The sequence below is a fragment of the Molothrus aeneus genome, chromosome 10, assembly GCF_037042795.1.
Source record: "Molothrus aeneus isolate 106 chromosome 10, BPBGC_Maene_1.0, whole genome shotgun sequence".
NCBI lineage: Eukaryota > Metazoa > Chordata > Aves > Passeriformes > Icteridae > Molothrus > Molothrus aeneus.
In genome coordinates, this window is record NC_089655.1 from 13922649 (window position 1) to 13942102 (window position 19454).

The window sequence follows — 19454 nt, forward strand, 5'->3', positions numbered from 1 at the left end:
ATTATTAATAATTTTGAAGCCCCCCCCCACCCCATTCTTTGCAGAGAATATTAAAAAATATTTTCCCTTTGTAAAGATTTTAATTTGTCTTTCCAGGTTTCAACACAGCCAAGGGGGATCTGGTGAGGTCCATTCTCTACCCTAAACCCATGAACTTCAAGCTGTACAGGGATGCCATGAGGTTCCTGATGTGCCTCATAGCATTTGCAGCCATTGGAATGATCTACACAGTGTGTGTATTTGCACTTAATGGGGTGAGTTATTAATGCAGGAGAAATGGTTCACCTGAAACCCTTTTAAAACAGTTCACTCATTCTCGTGCATCAAAGTCAATGGGAGAACAGTTATACACTGTAAACAGTAGTTCTGCAAATTTTAAAGCCTAATTGATTTAGAACTTTTTCAGAAGCTTTCAAGAAATCATTTCATGCCATGATAATTATCTGCCAATGTCAAGTCCAAGTCATGAGTTGTAAGGTTGATTCTGTAATTCAGCTTTTGAATAATTTTTCTCCTGAGGCATAATCTACAATCAGTTGGCTCAGAAGATTATTTCCCCTTAGGATATCAAACAAAGTGTGTTTAAGAATATATTCTTGTGTCTGCTTTGCAGTTTTTCCTTTTTTTTTTAAATTTAACTTCCCCATTGTAATATGTAAAATACATGCTGATGCTATCTCAATTGCTGAAATTGTCTTGTCAATCTTTTAAGATTGAATCACAGGATGTACTAAATGCTTTCTCTTCTGTGAGGGTTTATCTAAAGGTGGGTGGTAAGTACTTCCTTCTAACATAAAATAGATACAAAATATGATCAAACTGGTGTGTTCTGTGGTCTGAGACAATATCAATGAAGGGAGAACCAGACCATGACAGAAATTCAGCACATCAAACGCAGCATGATTTGTGGTCAAAGTCCCAAGCTCAGAAGCAGTAATAGTAAATCTCTATGATGGTTTGCGAGTACTTCTGAACTGCAAATTTACTTTAGTTTGCAGTGTCTCAGTCCTGGGACCCCAATTTGAAAAGCATTCAATTTTTTAGCATTCCTATCAACTGCCCAGAATAACAGTGTCCACACTCAGCATCCTGGCAGTTGGTTTTACACTGACCTCTAAGCTCCCAAATTATAGATTGCTTTTACAAAGGTAACTGTTACTCCCATGTCTCTTCCTGCAGGTAAAAGCAATTTTCTTTCACAACTCCTAGAACATAAGATCAGAAGAAATCATTAGCTCATACATTCTTCCCTCATTTTCAGCACCATTCCATATGTCTCACCTGTCACCTTGACATGGAGTCCAGAGCTGTGCCTATAGGCATTTGGATGAATGCCCATATAAATAGCAGATTCCTGTGTGCTGTGTCATGGGAAAATAGGTTTGACTGAGGGTGCAATGATCTAGCTGGCATGTTTGAACACATGTGTTTTGAAGGAGGCTGTGAACCTGGCAGGTTTGTTTGCATAGAGAATGGATGAAGGCCTGGAGGCTGCTCTTTAGCAGTGATGAGGTTTTAAAGCCTCTGGTTAAATCAAGCCTATTAATTTCTTATGGAGATGAATATGTGGTGAACCACGAGCAGAAAACAGCATAGCCTGGAGCACCTGCAGAGGAGGGGAGGAGCAATGGAGTGGGCTCAGTGCAAGCAGCACTTCTTGCCACTCTCTTCCTGATAACTGTCCTTGTTCTTATGTCAGGAGGAGACAGGAGAAGTGGTGAAGAAGGCTTTGGATGTTATCACTATTGCCGTACCACCAGCTCTGCCAGCTGCCTTGACAACAGGAATCATTTATACCCAGCAGAGGTTGAAGAAAAAGGGCATCTTTTGCATCAGCCCACAGAGGATCAACATGTGTGGACAGCTGAACCTTGTCTGCTTTGACAAAGTAATGGCTGTGTGGTGGTTATGCCCTCATTGGTAATGGAGCTTTGCTGGGAGTGGGAGGCTGGGGTTTGATGTGCATTTCCACTGTATTTTAGAAACAAAATGACCAGTGCTCTGTACTTCAGTTCTTCTCATCTGAACAGAAGCTGTGGCAATTTCTTGTTTTTCTTGTAATCTAGGAATTGTCTGGTAGCGCTTTTGCTCTGCACCATGCTGGTATTTTTTGGACAGTAACTTCTTAAAATAAGTCTTGTTTTTTATTTCTATTGGAGCTTTTATGTGAGAAGTTAATTTAAACGTACATTTTAACTTAGACCGGCACCTTAACAGAAGATGGCCTGGATCTTTGGGGCTTACTGCCCTCTGAAAGAAACTGGTAAGGCTCCTTGACACACCAATGGCATCTACATTTGCTTAGTGATTGGATTCTTCTACTAGACAAAGGACCAAATCTGGAAGACAGTTATTGTTAAACAGTTAAGCAGTTGAAGTTCCCCATGTTTAGATTTTAAATCTTATTTCTATATCCTCTGGAAAATTAATTGTTTGCCTTATCCCAGGGGTCCTGCTCCAGATGAAAAGATACAGCCACTGTTGCCAGCATTTGGCACAGCATGTCTGGGCAGACGGTGTTCAGTTGAAAACCTGGGTTAGATCTCAAAGCTGCAGTGTAACCCCAACCCTTTATGACAGGAAGTCACTCTTACCCACAAGATTGATACTCTGTTCTTTCAGTGGCCTTGATTTTGCCCATTTACATTTCCAGAAATGTGCATACACAGACTTGCTCAAATTTATATCAGCTTCAGAACTCAAAGAATCTTTGCACAAGCCTCAAGGAAGATATTTTATAATAATCTGTTCCTCTCTCCATCCCATTTGATTCCCTAACTAGGCATCACACACCTGGTTTGAGCATGTGTATCCCAGCCTTTATAGGTACATGAAAAGCAGTTGTGGGAGGAAAGTCCCCAGAACATCCATGTAGTTTGGGCTCAGGATGGGACTTTAACTGCCCCCAGTTTAGGATTTTTTTTCTATTAGTCTTATGTTGTTTGGTGTTCTCTGAGAGTAACTTTTATGCTCTCTTTTGCTTTAGCTTTCAGAATATTCACAGTTTCCCTGCAGACCATGGCCTGCCTTGGGGCCCACTGTTCAAAGCACTGGCAGTTTGTCATTCATTAGTTGTTTGGGAAGGCAAAATCCAAGGAGACCCACTGGATGTGAAAATGTTCGAGGCTACTAACTGGGTAAACTGGTGATTTATTGTTATGCAAACAGTGGGGAGATCACCTTGCCATCTCAGGTTTAGCCAGGCATCTGTTAAAGTTATGAAAAACTCAGGAATTCTGTTAAATACCTCCATGAAACAGGAATAATTGAGTTTCTTTTGAAATGAAAAAATATTTTTAGTCCTCATAATCATGTTGTGATGATAAAAAAATCCAGATGATTTGTGGAATATTTGAAGAACAGAGTTTTCTACATTAATACCAATCCTTGTGTATTATTTTCTCATTGAGTCTATGTTATATCTAAAGATTTTCCTTTATTTAATTCTGTTGTAATGAATAAAGGATTTATTGTCTGTGAGAGGACATTGTCTATTTGCTGTGCAAGGGTACAGCAGTGTCCTACTGAACCCGGTGAGGCTTTCTACTCGATTGCTAAAAGAGGCAGTGGATTTTCCATTATTGGAAGTGTTTAGATTGACATCAGACAGACCCCTCCCAGGAATGAATAAGATACCTTGTTTAGAGACAAGGAAAAGCTCTAAATGGATCCTTAAGGTTCCTTTCAGCTGTACTGGTGTTTCAGTCTGAAATATTTTTGTCTTTCAATACACAGGTGATAGATGATTCCAGCGGACACCAGAATGAAGGTCAAGGATCCACACATGCCACTGTTGTTAGACCTGGACTTCAAGCCACCACTGTAAGTTACTTGCAAGATTCACATCCATGTTCAAGTTAGACTGTCAGTGTAAGGGTTACCTTTCAGTATAGGAAAGGTTGGGTGTCCTTGTCAAAGAGAGCTCTTCCCCACTTTGTCTTTCCTGTACTGCCTGCAGAGAGATTGCCTTGCTCTATCTGATTACAGACGCCTGGGGGAGCTTGCTGCTCACACCGGAAACAGGGGGATGCTGGATTAGAGATTGTCCAGCTCAGGGATGTGCCTGTCCTCATGGCTTGAGACTCAGTCTGAATTCAGCTGAGTGGGGAATGCAGTGGAGTCTGCTGGCTGATCTCAGACCCTTACTGGTGGCATACACTGGTGGGACACTTTCTGACAACCATTTTCCCTTTGCAAGACCAGTGTAAGACCTAACAGAGTCTTATTAAAGAAACAGGACTAGTAAATTCCTTTCAGTGAGTTACATTTTGTAGTCTGCTAAAATTGTCAATAAACTTTTCCTACTGCTTAAGCTAAATATTTCTGCACAAATTTAATCTCATCTTTATGTACCAGTCATTTCTAAGTGTGACAAATTAGCCCATTATACATGGTTAGCATCTTACTATGGCTGAAAGGACAGACCTAAAATCCTTTGGTCTGAGTTTAAAATCCTTGCTAGAGTATATAATCCACTTGCTTTTCTCCTAGGCCCCTGTGGAAGGAATTACCATTTTACATCAGTTCCCATTTTCCTCAGCCTTGCAAAGAATGTCTGTCATTGCCCAGGAAATTGGTGGGGACCCACAGGCCTTCATAAAAGGGGCTCCTGAAACAGTAGCCATGCTGTGCAGAGCAGAAACAGGTAACAAACATTTATAAATGCATCCTAGAAACAGATATATATAAGTGACTTTGGATGGTGCAATGAAATAGAAGGCCAAAATGAGATTTCTGTCTAAGACTTTATACTAAAGCCTGAAAAGTGTCTCTGTTGTTTTCCAAGTCTAAGGCTAATCTCTCACACAGCCCTCCTCAACAAAGAAGGATTTTGAGAGAGATAAGAGATAAAAGTAACTACCAACTCCTATACAAGATGTACAGTCTCTGTCAGAATAGATATTTGGAAAAGTTGTCTACAGGTCCGCCTCCCTCAAAAATGTGGGGTTTTTTTCTCCAAATCTTGGGAGGGCATCTAGAGAAGCAGAGATCCTTCATGACACCCCAGAAGAAGGTAAGTTTTTGCAGCTGAGGACTGAAGTTCAAAATGATAAAGGAGAGGCAAAGAATTTCTTATTGAACAAAATTTCCTTTCTTTGAACAAAACCTCCCTTCTTTGACATGCTTGGCCTATCGGTAGACTCTAGGTGTACAGGTCCTCTGGGACATAAACCTTCCATGCTACAAGGCTTCCTTTCATTAGAAAGCAGTTCAATGCTGTGATAAACTGTGTTTTCCTCTTTTGCACAGTCCCATCGAACTTTGAGAGCAAGCTCCTGCTCTACACAGCCCAGGGCTTTCGGGTCATTGGCCTGGCCTGTAAATCTCTGCCGGCAGGGAAGCTGCCTGCTGCTCTAACAAGGTAAGCCATAAAAACCACAGCTCCTGGCCACGTTCAGTCATGGGCCAGGGGTGCCTCACAAAGCACCATCACCACATCACCCCTGCCAACAGCAGAATCATAGTACAGAGTTTTGTTAGATTCAGGCCGGTGGGAATCTGATTTAAATCTGGATATAGGCCTGGGACAAGATAGAGGCCACTCCTATGGCACATGCACAGAATCCTTACGTATTTGTTCAATTTTGAAACTCTGGATTAACATAGGAAGCATAAGCCTATAACACTCTGAACAATAACACATGCCTCCTCTTCATTCTATCATTTACACTAGTCTCCTTGCAGATTTACCCATGCTTTCAATTGAAGAGAAGTATTTTAAAAATTTTTTTCTCATCCACACTCTTCAATTCAGCAAAGAAAGTAGATGACCCCCAGTAGTGATCTCCAGCTCAGTCAAAGGCAGGAAAAGGCATGCCAAGGGGAACACAGAACTGCCAAGACATGGCTTTCTCCACAGCTTTCTCCTTGGAACCAGCCTTGGCCCAAGGCTGCTTTTACTGCTCTGCCTAGGGTTAGGGTTTTGAAAACCACAAAGCCCAGAGCAAACTGTCTTCTGCTGTTCTGTTAGTTCACTCATTTAGCTTTCTCAGTTTTACCCTGTTTAGTTTCTATTGAAGTTAGCAAACTCTTCTATTATGCTTGTGGTATTAGTTTTGTAAAAACTGTGCTTCACAAAGAAGCCTCAAGGTGAGGGTCACTTGCTTTTTCACAGGGTCTTTTGCCTTGCTGAAAGGGTTGATGACGCTGAGGTAGAGTGCAAGTGGTTACATAAATCTTGTCACTTTCCACCCAACGAGCAAATGTGTGTGAAATGGCCCAGATTTTGCAGTTGTGTATGCAGTTACAGCATGTGTGATGTTTATGCTGACAAGAGAAAGAAGAAAGCTTGTGAAAAGCAGTGACCATTCAGGCACCACCTGACTCAGCTATTCTGACTGCCATGCAAGTGTTTGGCATCTCCTTGGTACCTAAAATGAATGCTTGAAAGCTTTTATTCTTTTCAGATTCTTCAGAGTCGACCTGTGTCCCTGAGAGACTTCTAGTTCATGACTCAGGGGTGGGGTGTCTACTCAATTCTGTTCTCAGAAATACATATGTTCACCTGTAAAAAAGCAATAGCACAGGTGAAAAGAGAAATGTAGGGGAAAACAGAATTGGAGGAAATTGGGGAAAACAAATTGCCACAGGATGTTTGCTCTTACTGTCAAGAGGAGCAGACACATTAACTAAGGTGTGTTTCTTTGTTGTACAGTCCTCAAATGAGAAGGTCTAGGATGCAGGGACTTTTCAGATCAGACCACCACATTTTGGGAGTCCTGCAGGAAATTCAAGGTTCTGGTACTGAATCAGCACTGCTGCTATTGAAATAGCACTGCAAAAGACAGACATCCTGGGTCTGCAGAAAACAGACAAATTATTTTAATTCTTTTGAGTTAGGTGGGATGGTTGGTAGTTATAACTGGCTATCACCAAATCCAATGGTGATAAAAGGAAAATAAATAATTAAATCTGTCTGTCTCTTTTTAACTGTTAGGGAGGAGGTAGAATCTGATCTGACATTCCTGGGCCTGCTGATAATGGAGAATCGATTAAAGAGGGAGACAAAGCCCGTTCTGGAAGAGCTCAGTGCTGCCCGCATCAGGACTGTTATGGTCACAGGTATCTAAAAAAGGTGGATTGTTTTTGTGGTCACTGGCCCACACAGGGAGTCCAACAACGTTCAAGTGAAAAGTCTTCTGTTGTCAACCCCACTGGTTGGAAGGCATGGATATTTAATCCAAGAAGCATCTGTGTTTTAAAAATGACATAAGGTGAACCATGTTGTCCCTGGTAACTTCACCAGGCCATGTCTGATTCTAATAAAGGCTTGTCATGCAAGATCCCTTTTTAATAGGGCCTCCTGAAATGAGCAGAAACAGGGCATGCATGCTCAGGACAAATCTCCAAACCTTTTGACATCTGTTAACTCATGCCTACCATTGCCTGTCTATCTTTTTTTCTTTTTCTTCTTCTTGAAGGGCTATTCTATCCAAATCCAAACCAGGGTTTGGATAAAATAACCCCAAGTTTTTCCATTGTCCAAAGACTTGGGCCTCACCCCTTCCCACCCATGTACACCAAAGCCAATCAATGAGAATCAAGGATACCAGCAGCAATTTAGCACTGAACCCCTTACTGTTTTTGTTTAAAACAAATAATCCAGGAGCACATTACCCATATGGATTTCTTCGAGCTGAATATGAAAATACCTCATGTCCAGATCAAAGTGATTCTTTTTCAAATGAAAATATGTTTATTGATTGAGACAAACCTTATCTGCAAAGTTTTAATCTTTATAAAAAACTTTGTTATGCACAGACACTGAAATTTTAGTAATTCTGCTGGATATATTTGAAAACTCAGAATTCAGGCTAATGAATAAACAATTCCTCACTGCAGAAATGTTAGATAACACTTCCTTTGATTTTTGTAGGGGACAACATTCAGACAGCAATAACAGTTGCCAAAAATGCTGGCATGATAGCTCCAACACACAGAGTGATTCTTGTGGAAGCAAATGAAGTGCCTGGATCTTTTTCAGCATCTATAACCTGGAAATCCCTAGAAGAAAACAAAATTGAAGACTACAGAAGCCTGGTGAGTATATCAGAAGCAGGTTTTGTGCAGCAGGAAAACAAACTAGGATGAAATGCTTTAAACAAGGAGTGGGATTGTGGTAGTATAACAGAGAACTGCCATTCACCAGCAGAATATGTGCTAGAAGAGTGTTTATGAGAGGGGATCTTTATAAAAATGTGCTCCCCTAGAGCTTACTTCCTAGCATTTTATCCTGTGAACACATTTTTGCTAACTGCCTAGCTGGGTTTGAGATCAGCTTTGCAGAAATATCAGAAAGATTTGTCTCTAGCCCTCATGCTTAGCTGATGCCAGTTTAAATGCTTGCTTTTCCTGCAAGACAAATTTGATGGTATAATGTGGACCTAAAATCTGTGGAGCTGCATTGAACGAACCAGCCCTATTCAAGCTGGTAGAGTGTTAGCAGTGTTAGCACTTTCCCAGACCTGCAGAATAAAAACACGGACCCACTGTTGAGAAATTGCATGTACACAGTGAATCATAGGCAAGCCTGGCTAAGAAATTTATTTCATCAAACATCTCCACAGAGAAGCTGGGAAAAAGGCCAGTTACTTTCTCCCTGAAGAGTTAGTCTGAAGGTGCTGAGCCTTCTCTGGGAGGTACAGAGTCGGGCAGATGGTAGGGAATATCTGCAGTGGTTCCTCATCTTGAGCAACTTCTGTCTTGTGTTTCACTGCACAAAGACTTCCTTAGATGTGGTACACATCTGCTGGCTTTAGTCCCTCTCACTTCCAGTGCAGCTCACCGGACTGGCACTGTTTCCTGAATTCTACCAAATGCAACAATCCATTTGATCAAACTCATGCAACAAAAACCCAGTTAACACTGAAATTACTGGTGTTATATGCCTCAATCCCTTTACAAATCCAAGCAAAGGCCATGGGCCTTGAATCCAAGTTTCCCAGAGCCTTCAAGAGTACCCTCTTCACAGTATGCCCTTTACTTTGTCTGTAGTAGTGTCTGTGTAAATGCAGAGTAGCTTTTGAGGGCCTGGGCACAGCACTCATTCTGTCTCTTTTTATAGGAGGATGACACTCAGACTGAGCCAGGAAACAGGCTGGCATTGGGATCAGGCCAGTATCATTTTGCCATGAGTGGAAAATCTTACCAAATTGTAGCACACCATTTCAGGCACTTACTTCCAAAGGTAAGATCTGGATTATGTAACTGGAATACCATTGCCATTCAGGAGATATGAATTGTCCCAGTACAATTAGCTGAAGAGATCTGTATCAGGACATCTTTGGGAATAATTATAACCCTGAAATACTTATAGGCTGGATGAATCTCTGATATTATTATATGGGGAAGGATCTGAAAATCCCTGTATTTTTCTCTGCACATAAGAGAAGCAGGCATGCCTTAAGGTGTGAGGACATGATTTGAAACATTTGTGCCCAAATCCCTACCCCTTGCACAGCACTGGCTCTGATCTGTTTTGGAAAACAGGACAAAATGTGATATTACACATGGTGCAATTCAGCATAGCTGGTCTGTTCCATGGACAGACTATCATGAATTCTCACAAATTCTCTTCTTATAATTCCATGCCTGGCAGCCTGTGCTCATCAGGTAACTCAAATGGCATACCAGGCCTCTTGTCCTTATTGTCATTGTTACTTTTTCAAAATATTAATTAAGATCCCCTTTACCTTTGCTCATCAGCCTTTCCCTCCTTTCAGAATGTAGAATCAGTTTTTTATAAATGTGATATTTGGTGATTTTAATTCAGATTATTACTGAAATCACTTACTTCAAGTTTTTTAAAAATAATTTCCTATTTTTCTCCTTACAGCTCTTGCTGAATGGAACAGTTTTTGCTAGAATGTCTCCTAGTCAGAAATCCAGTCTTGTGGAAGAATTTCAAAAGCTGGAGTAAGTTCCTAATGAATTTGAAAGTGTTTGTTGAATTTACAGGCTTGTAAAGAGTCTAGTAAGAGCTAGCTTTTGTTTAGCATAGAGTTTCATGGAACTGCACAAAACTGAAACCCTCACACTGCAAGTTGGCAATTAAATTCCAAAAGTCTGTTAAAAAAGAGACACTGAACTCAATTCTGGTTTGGCAACCTGTCAGAGATCAAATACTTCCATGGTCCTGGATTTTGTTTGTTCATATCATCCTTCATCTTTACTTCTCTCTGGGCCTGAAGGATTGACACTTGTCTCCCCAAGATTTATAAGAATCTCTCCCAGCACTGCAGCTTCTCTGAGCTTGCTGTCTTTTTACTGTGCTACTGCTGGCTCAATGTGATGGCTTAGAAAATGTGTCAGGGCAGTCTGGATTGTTCACAGTCACAGTGATATAAATAAATAAATAAATAAATATAAAGAGAGAGAGAGAGAGGTAGATATATTTCTGAATCCAAGCATCTTGTTTCCTGTTGCTCAGCTGTTCCCCAAGTCTTTTGAAGACCCTCACCCTTATTTCACATAGCTAGCCTCAGGCCTTGTCCTAGAGCAAGGTGAGCTTTAGATTTGAGCATTTCAGATTATCAACCTGGTGTGTCAGTTGTGAGCACCTCAACTACTGTCTGGCCAGACAGGCTTTAAATTTCCAGAAAGGCTTTTAATAAAAATCTTCTATGACTTGCATAAATGACTTGCTTGGAGCAGGGTCTGATTCCTGATTTGCCTTATCACTTTATTTTTTAGTTACTTTGTGGGCATGTGTGGAGATGGAGCCAACGACTGTGGGGTAAGTGAAATTTTTTTACAGTATATTTTAAAAATGAGAAATTATTTGAAACATTTCATTCCAAACATTCAAATGCCAGTAGAATATTCCAAACTGAGCACATGCTGGAGATGGGAGTGTACCACTTATTCACAGAGCAGCTGTACTATCACCAGTATTGATTTAGACCTGATCCCACTGTGTGGTCCTTATCATGCAAGAGCTGTCCTAGGCAGAGATTTTTGCAGTTTGTTATCTCAAAGACTGGCTCATTTTCCTTGCAAAAACCACCAGAAGATTCTCCTGGGGGGAGCAAGCAGAGAACCCAGACTACCTGCATAAAGTGTGGGAACAAACAAGTGCTAAAAAAGGAGGCAGAGCCAAACATGTCTTTTGCAGCAGGTAGTGGATGGCTATGGGTCTGTGGAAAACGAACTTTCCCATGCTCTCATCCCCATTCTTTCCCTGGACTCGGCATCTCACTGGAGGAACCCTCGGGGTGGAACACACCCAGGGAGTGAAGAGGGACTGCTGTCACAGAACACATCCTGTAATAAGGGGTCACTGCTTGGCTGACATGTAAGATGCTGTGTCTTCCTGGTGAGCACTGAGGAGGAATGTGACTTTCAGGCTTTGAAAGTGGCACATGCAGGGATATCCCTGTCGGAGCAGGAGGCATCTGTGGCTTCACCTTTCACATCCCGAACGCCCAGCATAGCCTGTGTTCCAGAGCTAATCAGGTAGGCATGGGGTTTTCTTTCCTATTTCATAAAGAAGGAAGTTCCCACTCCTCTCAAACATTAGGCTTGGGTGTTCCCATCAAGTCACAATATGCATATCTAGAGAAAAAACGTCTTTCACCTTGAAATTGCCATTTGCCTAGTCCCAATCTGAAATTCCTTTAAGATACATTAATTATCACAAGAGGAAGACATTTACAGTTGAGCTTTGTCATCAAAAGTATTTTAAATGCAAAAGAAATAACAAAATTAACAATGCTCCATAAAGCTGAAACAAATGTCCACCAGCCAACCTGTAAATGAATTTTAGGTCCTACCTCTGATACCCTATGCCAGTAAAATATGGCATCTCTTATGCCAGGATCCTGGTTTTCCTTACTGGGGCGTTTGAGTAGCCAGGGAGAGAGCATTATCCTGACTGGGTATTGTATGTTCACTGTAGGAGGAAAAGACTTGTTAGTTCTGAACTCAATGAGCAGCTGCTTGGCTCTGTAAGTTTTTCCTCATACAGAGTTTGCTACCTACACTATTAATGTCAGCAGAAAAAGTTGCTGGGGTAAAATTGTAGTCTACAGGTGACAGGAATCAAGCCCATTTCATTGGACAAGACCTCTGCAAGTGAAGATTTTACTTTTATTTAGGTCAGATTTTATTTATTTCACCTCCCAGCAAGATACTGGTAAAGGCCTCTCTGCTTGTGACACGTGCCTTGTTTTTCAACATCCTTTTGGGAGAACTGGCACCAGGACAGACCCACCACCTAATTGCTGTACTTTATTTATGTCTTCACACAGGGAAGGCCGTGCTGCTCTTGTCACTTCCTTCTGCATGTTCAAGTACATGGCACTGTACAGCATCATTCAGTACCTTGGTGTTCTCCTGCTTTACTGGGTATGTATTGGGAACACATTGGCTGGAAGTGGATAAGCTTCTATTTCCTTGTAGGAGAAATAGGGCGTAAAAGCCACATGAGACTGGGAGATGGAGATTTACCTTTACCCAAGCTGCAAAATTCTGTGGTGTGATCATACGGTCCTCCAGTAGAAAACTGGCAAGATTCTTCCCATTAACTTCAGCCAGAGGGCTCGAGATCCAAGCTGGGCAGAAAGAAAGCTGAGATACTGAATGGTGTTTTGGATGAGGGCATATGTCTGTGAAAAGGAAGAATCTGGTGTAAGCATATGCCGTTAGAATTTATTCAGCATTTAAAGCATGAATTAACTTGACAGTAAGCAAATCCCCTGGAGTGCCTTAAACCACTTTTGCATGGCTTTTTCCCAGATGGAGAGGAGGGCTTTGTGTTCAGAAGTAACCCAGCAGTGAGAAAGCAGTCTCTTCAAATATTCTTCTCTTTTATTGCCTGGAGTGAACTGAAAGTGTAGTTAGTCCAAACAATGTGCAAAATGAGAATATTCACTGCAGGGCCAATGGTGAGGAACCTATTGGCAGGGTGGTGAAAGGTGTGGTCTCCTTAGCTGCAGAGTAGCATTTCAGAACAAACAGAGCAGGAGCTCCATGGATATAATACGGCTTTCTGGAGATGATATAAACATGCCCATGGCAAATGTCTGATTTGTGATATTTTTTTCTTTGTTTTCCTCTTTTCAGCAACTAAACTCCTTTGGGAATTACCAATTTTTGTTCCAAGATCTGGCTATTACCACCGTAATTGGTGTGACAAGTAAGCCCCTTAGACATCCTGTGTATTAATGAGAGAATCATCTCAAATACTTTTCTCCTCCTTGGAAATACATAATTGTAGATAGAGAAGGGAAGAAAAGAGAGGCCAAGCTTTCTGCAGGCTAAACTTCCTCTATGTAGAATACAGGATGTTTGGATTAGTAGAAGAGGGGTCTTGTTTGAGAAAAGCCCTAAATATGGAAAGTACTTTGTGGTGCATTTGCTGAGCATGTAGGTTGTTGGTAACTGGGCTGCTATCTTTAGGACCAAGGAGTAAACCCACACCAAGTGCAGTGGAAAGTCTATTCAGGCACTTTCCTGTTGACTTAGCAAGGCAGATTAAGAAGACACCTGACTCCATGCCCAAATGAAAAAGTAGGGATTAGCTTTTATCAGCTTACATTTGAAGCTATGTAAACCTGAGCCCTGAAAGAAAAGAGAGGTGAAAATTGAGAGGAAAGAAATGACAGATGTCAGACACTACAGAGCAGGGAGCTGTAAGCCAAGAATAAGAGGGGAAACCAGCGCTGAGGCAGAAAGACAATTTCATTGGGACAGAATAAGTGCAGGGGAAGTTTTAGAAGCAGGAATGGCAATGACAGGGCCATGAAAAGCATATAGCAAAACCACATCCTGGTATGTTCCATCCTTGCTGGAACACGGACAGCAGGAAAAGACTTTGATGAAATCAAGCCTAAAAGGTCAGCCACAACAACACTGCATGCCAAAAGCTACATTGCTGTAAGTAGTTTATCTGGAATTGCATCAAAGCTTTGTGCCTAACTCTTTTACTCAAAGTCTGGATAATTTTTTTAAACTTAAGAAGAGAGGAAAACCTGTTGTGTCAGGTAATGCTGTCCTTCTCCAGCTCAAATAACCTGGTTAGGTGTTTAGTTCAGGAGGATGAACAGAACATGGGCAGCAAAAAATCCCAAGCCACAGCTGACATGTGACAGAAAGAGTATAAAAGAGCATACGTCCATAATCTTGGGCCTGACAGTAGCCAAATAAAATAAAAAGCCAACATTTTATTTTTAAAAAATACCTCATGATAGATGACATTAGTTAACCTCTTCTGTGTCAATACGATTTTGTAAGAAAACAACTCTGTGTTTTGAACTTGATACAATCTTTGTATGTTTTATGAAGAATATTACAGACTGCAAAAGTGCCATTGATACAGTCAGTATTACACAGCATCACTGTTTGTATTTTGGACACACTAGTAAACATGTATGTGCATATTTCAGTGAGTTTCACACGTGCCTATCCAAAGCTGGTCCCCTACAGGCCTCCAAGCCAGCTCACCTCACCCCCACTGCTGCTCTCTGTTGTGCTTAACATCCTCTTCAGCCTCAGCATGCAGATCTTCGGGTTTGTGGTGGTCCAGGAGCAGCCTTGGTATTCCCAGACCGACATACACAGGTAGGACCCCTTTCTGGGACTCTGGTTACCACAGGGTTGACCTAGTGGGGCAGTTCTGTGTGAAATTATTGATCAGCTGATGCAGGCCAGATGAGCAGCTGCAGCCAACCCTGTCCTGCCCAGAGGGTGCAAACACTTTAATCAGTGCTGTCTGAGGTCCCTAAGCTCTCCAGCGACCTGCCACACACAGTTCATATGGTGAGAATGCTTCTGCTGAGCACAGAGAGGAGGATTTTGATTGCAGGAGAGAACAGGTCTGAGCTCAAGCTCCAACAAGTTCAGCAAACTCAACCAGTGGTGAGATTGTGGGCATTGCCAATAACCTATACCATGCCTGTGAGGGAGGATTCCTGATAGTAAATAGTGGAAGCTGGGGGAAATACCCAGGACAGTGATCATTCCCTGAGCAGTGTGACACTCTTTTTCAGTGCCTGCCTGTCAGTGAACAACCGTGAGAGGAATTCATCCTCCAGCCTGGGGCTCCACGGGGTGAGAGATGGAGCCCATGAGCAAACAGACAATGGCTTCAAGAGCTATGAAAACACCACAGTGTGGCTGCTAAGTACCATCAATTGCCTCATTGTAGCACTAGTGTTTTCCAAGGGAAAGCCTTTCAGGCAACCCATCTACACCAACTGTAAGTATGGGGAGAGAAGAAATTATATATAAATCAACTTATATAAGTAGGTCAGTTTAATAGGGAAAAATTAAACTTGACCAAAATTATGTCAGCCAAAAAATCAGAAGAGAGACTGTCATGTGAAGGGAAGATGAGCACATATGTTTGTGACAGTTCCAGAAAATTCAGTGAGTCATGGAAGAGCTGTTCTTTTTCTCTTTGGGACAAATACTGCAGAATGCTCTTAGACAAAACTCTCTTCAGCTCTACTTTATTATTTTTACTGAAGAGTTAAAATAATGCAGCAGGTTCCATGGCTTTGATGTTTCAGTATAGTAATAGTGAGGAGGAGACATTCCTTGTAGAGAGCAGAAAAGTGGGTCATCAGTCTCCCAGAACAAGGCAAAACACAAATGAGTAGGTGGAGGACGAAGTTTGGTGTGTGCCAGCTGAAGAGAAAATTAATTTACTTATCATTGGAACATTTGCCTACAGATGGAGAAGACAATAGGTTCTCCATTACTTAGACTCTTTAGATTCTGATCAAGACCAAAGTCTCGACATCACTGAAGTTGAAGGCAGCATTCCTAACCATATTAAGAAGATCAAGACTATATCCTGGCCATTTTTTCTGAATCACACAATATACTGTGATCAGAGAGACTCCCTGGAAAGCTATAAAGCTTCTCAGATATAGAAGGTCAAATCAATTGTTCAAAATACCCATTTGGCATTTTAAATCTGTGGCTACAATGCTTGTCCCACACTCGTGTATATCCACTTGATTTAGTAAAGCTAGGGTTATACTCTGTTCATTTTTCTCTTGCTGAAAATTCCTTTATATCTCATGGATTCTTTTGATGACTGTGTAACGCAGAAAATTATTACAATTTTCTACAGTAAAGGCAAACAGCTGAGAATGCTCATAAACCTGTGGGTTTCTTTCTTTGCTCTTATCCCTTCAGATGTGTTCATACTGGTGCTCATAGGGCAGCTGGGCATTTGCCTCTTCTTGATGTTTGCTGACATTGATGATCTCTACTCCAAGATGGATGTGAGTATTGTTCCAAAGGTGATTTTCTTCCTACTGCCAGTCCATTATAAGCACACTGGGATTATTTCAACAAAAGGCACAGACTTTTGCAGGAAGATACGGCATCTCTAAAAACAAATCATATTTAAAGAGGTGGATTTTAGATGATGGGATTGTAGAAACTTCTGGAAATACAGTGACTCCAAACTGTGTATCTTTGCATTCAGTGGGACAGCCACACATGTGGTTTTGATTGTTTCAGCACATTGTCCAAGCAAAAGAAGATAACGTCACTAAGCTTTCGTGTGGTATCTTGGTGGCTTGTGAAGCCAGGAGCAGAACAGGGCTGGGCTCTGTGAGTTTAAAATAAAGCACCATGTTCTTGTGTTTCTCAAGCTGTGCTACTCTGAACAAAGGTCCTCTTGCCAAAATCTGCCAGTTGGCACTCAGAGCAGCTCTCAGTTCCTGTCTCCAATCTTTTCAGGCTCCCCGTTCAAATTTTAGGTAGCCTGCAGTTTCCCAAAGTAGGATTTGGGTTTAGAACAATTGTAGGGAAAGAATAGTGGGGCTGCCATGGCAAGAGAGGATCTGTCTTGATCCTTGATTAATAAATACCAATAAGGCTGGACTTATGTCATCTGGCAGAATGCAAGCTGGGAGTTGTCTTGTGCAAATCCATCCCAAGGGAAATGTGAGGGAAGGATAAGATCTACATCAGCTGAAGGACAGGGTTGTCAGTGGAGCTCACAATTAGTTTGTTGAGGCTGGGAGATGTTAACCTCCTCTACTGTGACACTCTCACAGTCTTGCTGTAGGAGTCACAGGAGCAAAACATGAAAAGCACCACACAGCTATTTTTTTCCGTACATTTGCAATCAGAGCAGTGGCCTTGAGTCACAAGTGCTGAACATAATGCTTCCAGTCCTGTATGTTTGCATGTCAGTTAGCAAGTCGGTTTAGATATGGGATTAATGGAATTTGTAAAACAAAAGTTAGTCAAAGGGTCCGGGTCTCGATTTTAAATGTCAAACAGCCCACTTATCACTCTTGCCTGTAACTATTTGCAGAGCCCGGCTCAGCAGGCAAACCCAGTTAGAGAACCTGCCACGAGATGGCACTTTAAAGCAAGTCATCGTCCTGTTGTGCACTGTGGTGGCACAGGACATTTTTCAGCGCTGCAGCTGCAAGGGGATAAAACGCATTTGGGAAGAACTGCGAAACTCCCAGCCCAAGAAGTCTGGAGGGAATTCACTGGAATCGCTGAGAACATAAAATGAGGGAGTAGCAATAAAAACTTCTGCAATAGCCTAGCCCTGGAGAAACTGCTGATCCCAACTGTGGATCTGAGCTGCATCTCCAAAAGCAGGAAGAAAGCCAGTCCCATCTCTGGGAAGCTGGAACTGGGTTTGGGGCTGAAATACTCAGTTTGAACTATTTCTTAATATTTGAAAATAAAAAGGCAGTTAGATTTTCTCTTGCAGTTCTAAAGAATGGTTTTCTCTACTGCATCATAGATTTAAAAGCATCTTTATCAGTAATTCCTCAAGACAAATAGCAGTATTAACTTATCAGCAGGGTAAGCCAGTTTGGGAGTTTGGCTTTTTATGACATGAAGCTGCGGAAGATCTGGAACATAAGTCATGTAAGGGGTGGCTGAGGGAGCTGTGTTTGTTTAATCTCAGGAAAAGGAGGCACAGGGGAGATCTTAATTCTACAGTTACCTGACAGGAGGTTGTAGCAAGGTGGGTGTCACTTTTTTTCTCCCATGTAACAAGTGATAGAGAGGAAATGGCCTCAGGTTGTGCCAAGGAAAGTTTAGACTAGACATTAAGGAAAAATTTTAACTGAAAGGGTTACAGACAGGAACAGACTGCTCAGGGAAGTGGTTGAGCCATCATCCCTGGAAGTATTTAAAAGAAGTGTAATTGTGGCACTGCAGTGGACTTGGCAGTGCCAGGCTTATGGTTTGGCTTAACGACCTTTAGGATTTTTCCCAACCTAAATGATTTTGTGTTCTATTGCACATATGCCCACCAGTGTTTACTGTGGATTCATTGCTGAATATCTTCTGCTTTTTCCCCAGCTCGTTTGCACCCCTACCACGTGGCGAATCTCCATGGTGGGAATGCTTGCAGTCACACTGGCTGTGTCCTTCCTTGTCGAGGTGAGTGTGCATCCTTAGATGTGCTGGTCAGCACTACTGGAGAGATAAAATTGTCAAGTCTTGCTCTTTCTCCCTCCTTCTCAGCTCGTTTTGGGAATATCTAGTAAAACAGGAGTAATTGCTGCTGCCTCACCCTTGCTCCCTTTTCTTAAAGCACTCCATCTGAATGATAAGGGAATGCAAGGCATAGCCAACTTTTCTTTCCTCGGGTGAGTGGGAACCCTGCCCCAGGTTAGAAAAATATGGGCAGTCTGTGGTGTTTTCTGCTCAGATCCTGAAGAGTCTCAGGAGGAACTGGTCACAGTTCTCTGGGGAGAACTCTGGGGGAGCTGGTATGAAATGTGGTCAATAAAATGCTGTTTAAGGGACATGGATGAGCAGGGCAGGTGGGAGATCTGGGTCTCCACTGTTTGCCCCATATTTGTACTCTGGATGAAGAGTAAATGGCTGTCCAGGTCCTCTTAAACCCTCTTTTTGCTTTTACCTTTACAGGAAGCAGTCATTGAGAACAGACCCCTGTGGCTGCTTCTGAAAAAGACATTCCGGTACCACTCAAAGAGCCACTACAAGAGGCTGCAGCACGTTTTGGAGCAGGACTCAGCCTGGCCACCTCTGAATGAAACCTTCTTCTCAGATTCTGTGGCAGTAACAGTAGAAGGAAATATGGGAGGCCATAGCAATCCAACATTTGACAGCAATGAGGACTCGCTCTGAAAGAAACTGCAGTGAGCACGTCCAGAACAGTTGAATTTGATCTTAAAAGACTCAGTGACTTAAAAAGAGGAAGAGCTGACTCATTACTGCTCTCCCATTCTAGGAGTAACCAGCTCTTGCTTACATCTAAATTAACTGGAAGCACAAAGTCTTCTGCAGTAACATAAAGCCACAATGATGTTTCCTCTGTCCCCTTGCCCGTATACAAATGGCTGCCAGCTGAGTATTGGTAAAGTATTTGTGGTTGAAACACCCCATTGCTGTGTCCCTCTGTTGAACTGCATTATGGGGTCCCTAAGGGTGGGAAGGTGCTCCAGATAAGTAGCTAATTGCAATAGCAGCACTCCCCTGGGCAGATCTCCTTT

The 19454-nt window shown here is 42.0% G+C and overlaps 1 protein-coding gene across 1 annotated transcript in view; it reads left to right on the forward strand.

Annotated features, from left to right (window-relative positions):
• LOC136560627 (probable cation-transporting ATPase 13A4) overlaps positions 1 to 19151 on the forward strand; it is a 36704-nt gene extending 17553 nt beyond the window's left edge. The window contains exons 11-30 of the mRNA XM_066556573.1: positions 97 to 254; positions 1700 to 1888; positions 2202 to 2263; positions 2987 to 3137; positions 3736 to 3822; positions 4492 to 4645; positions 5251 to 5362; positions 6938 to 7062; positions 7877 to 8040; positions 9065 to 9187; positions 9836 to 9915; positions 10693 to 10735; positions 11345 to 11454; positions 12249 to 12345; positions 13063 to 13135; positions 14385 to 14559; positions 14988 to 15196; positions 16144 to 16232; positions 18295 to 18375; positions 18868 to 19151. Of these exons, the coding sequence (XP_066412670.1) occupies positions 97 to 254; positions 1700 to 1888; positions 2202 to 2263; positions 2987 to 3137; positions 3736 to 3822; positions 4492 to 4645; positions 5251 to 5362; positions 6938 to 7062; positions 7877 to 8040; positions 9065 to 9187; positions 9836 to 9915; positions 10693 to 10735; positions 11345 to 11454; positions 12249 to 12345; positions 13063 to 13135; positions 14385 to 14559; positions 14988 to 15196; positions 16144 to 16232; positions 18295 to 18375; positions 18868 to 19089 (2504 nt within the window). The 3' untranslated portion in view covers positions 19090 to 19151. The remainder of the gene's footprint in view (positions 1 to 96; positions 255 to 1699; positions 1889 to 2201; positions 2264 to 2986; positions 3138 to 3735; positions 3823 to 4491; positions 4646 to 5250; positions 5363 to 6937; positions 7063 to 7876; positions 8041 to 9064; positions 9188 to 9835; positions 9916 to 10692; positions 10736 to 11344; positions 11455 to 12248; positions 12346 to 13062; positions 13136 to 14384; positions 14560 to 14987; positions 15197 to 16143; positions 16233 to 18294; positions 18376 to 18867) is intronic.
• The last annotated feature ends 303 nt before the right edge of the window (positions 19152 to 19454 follow it).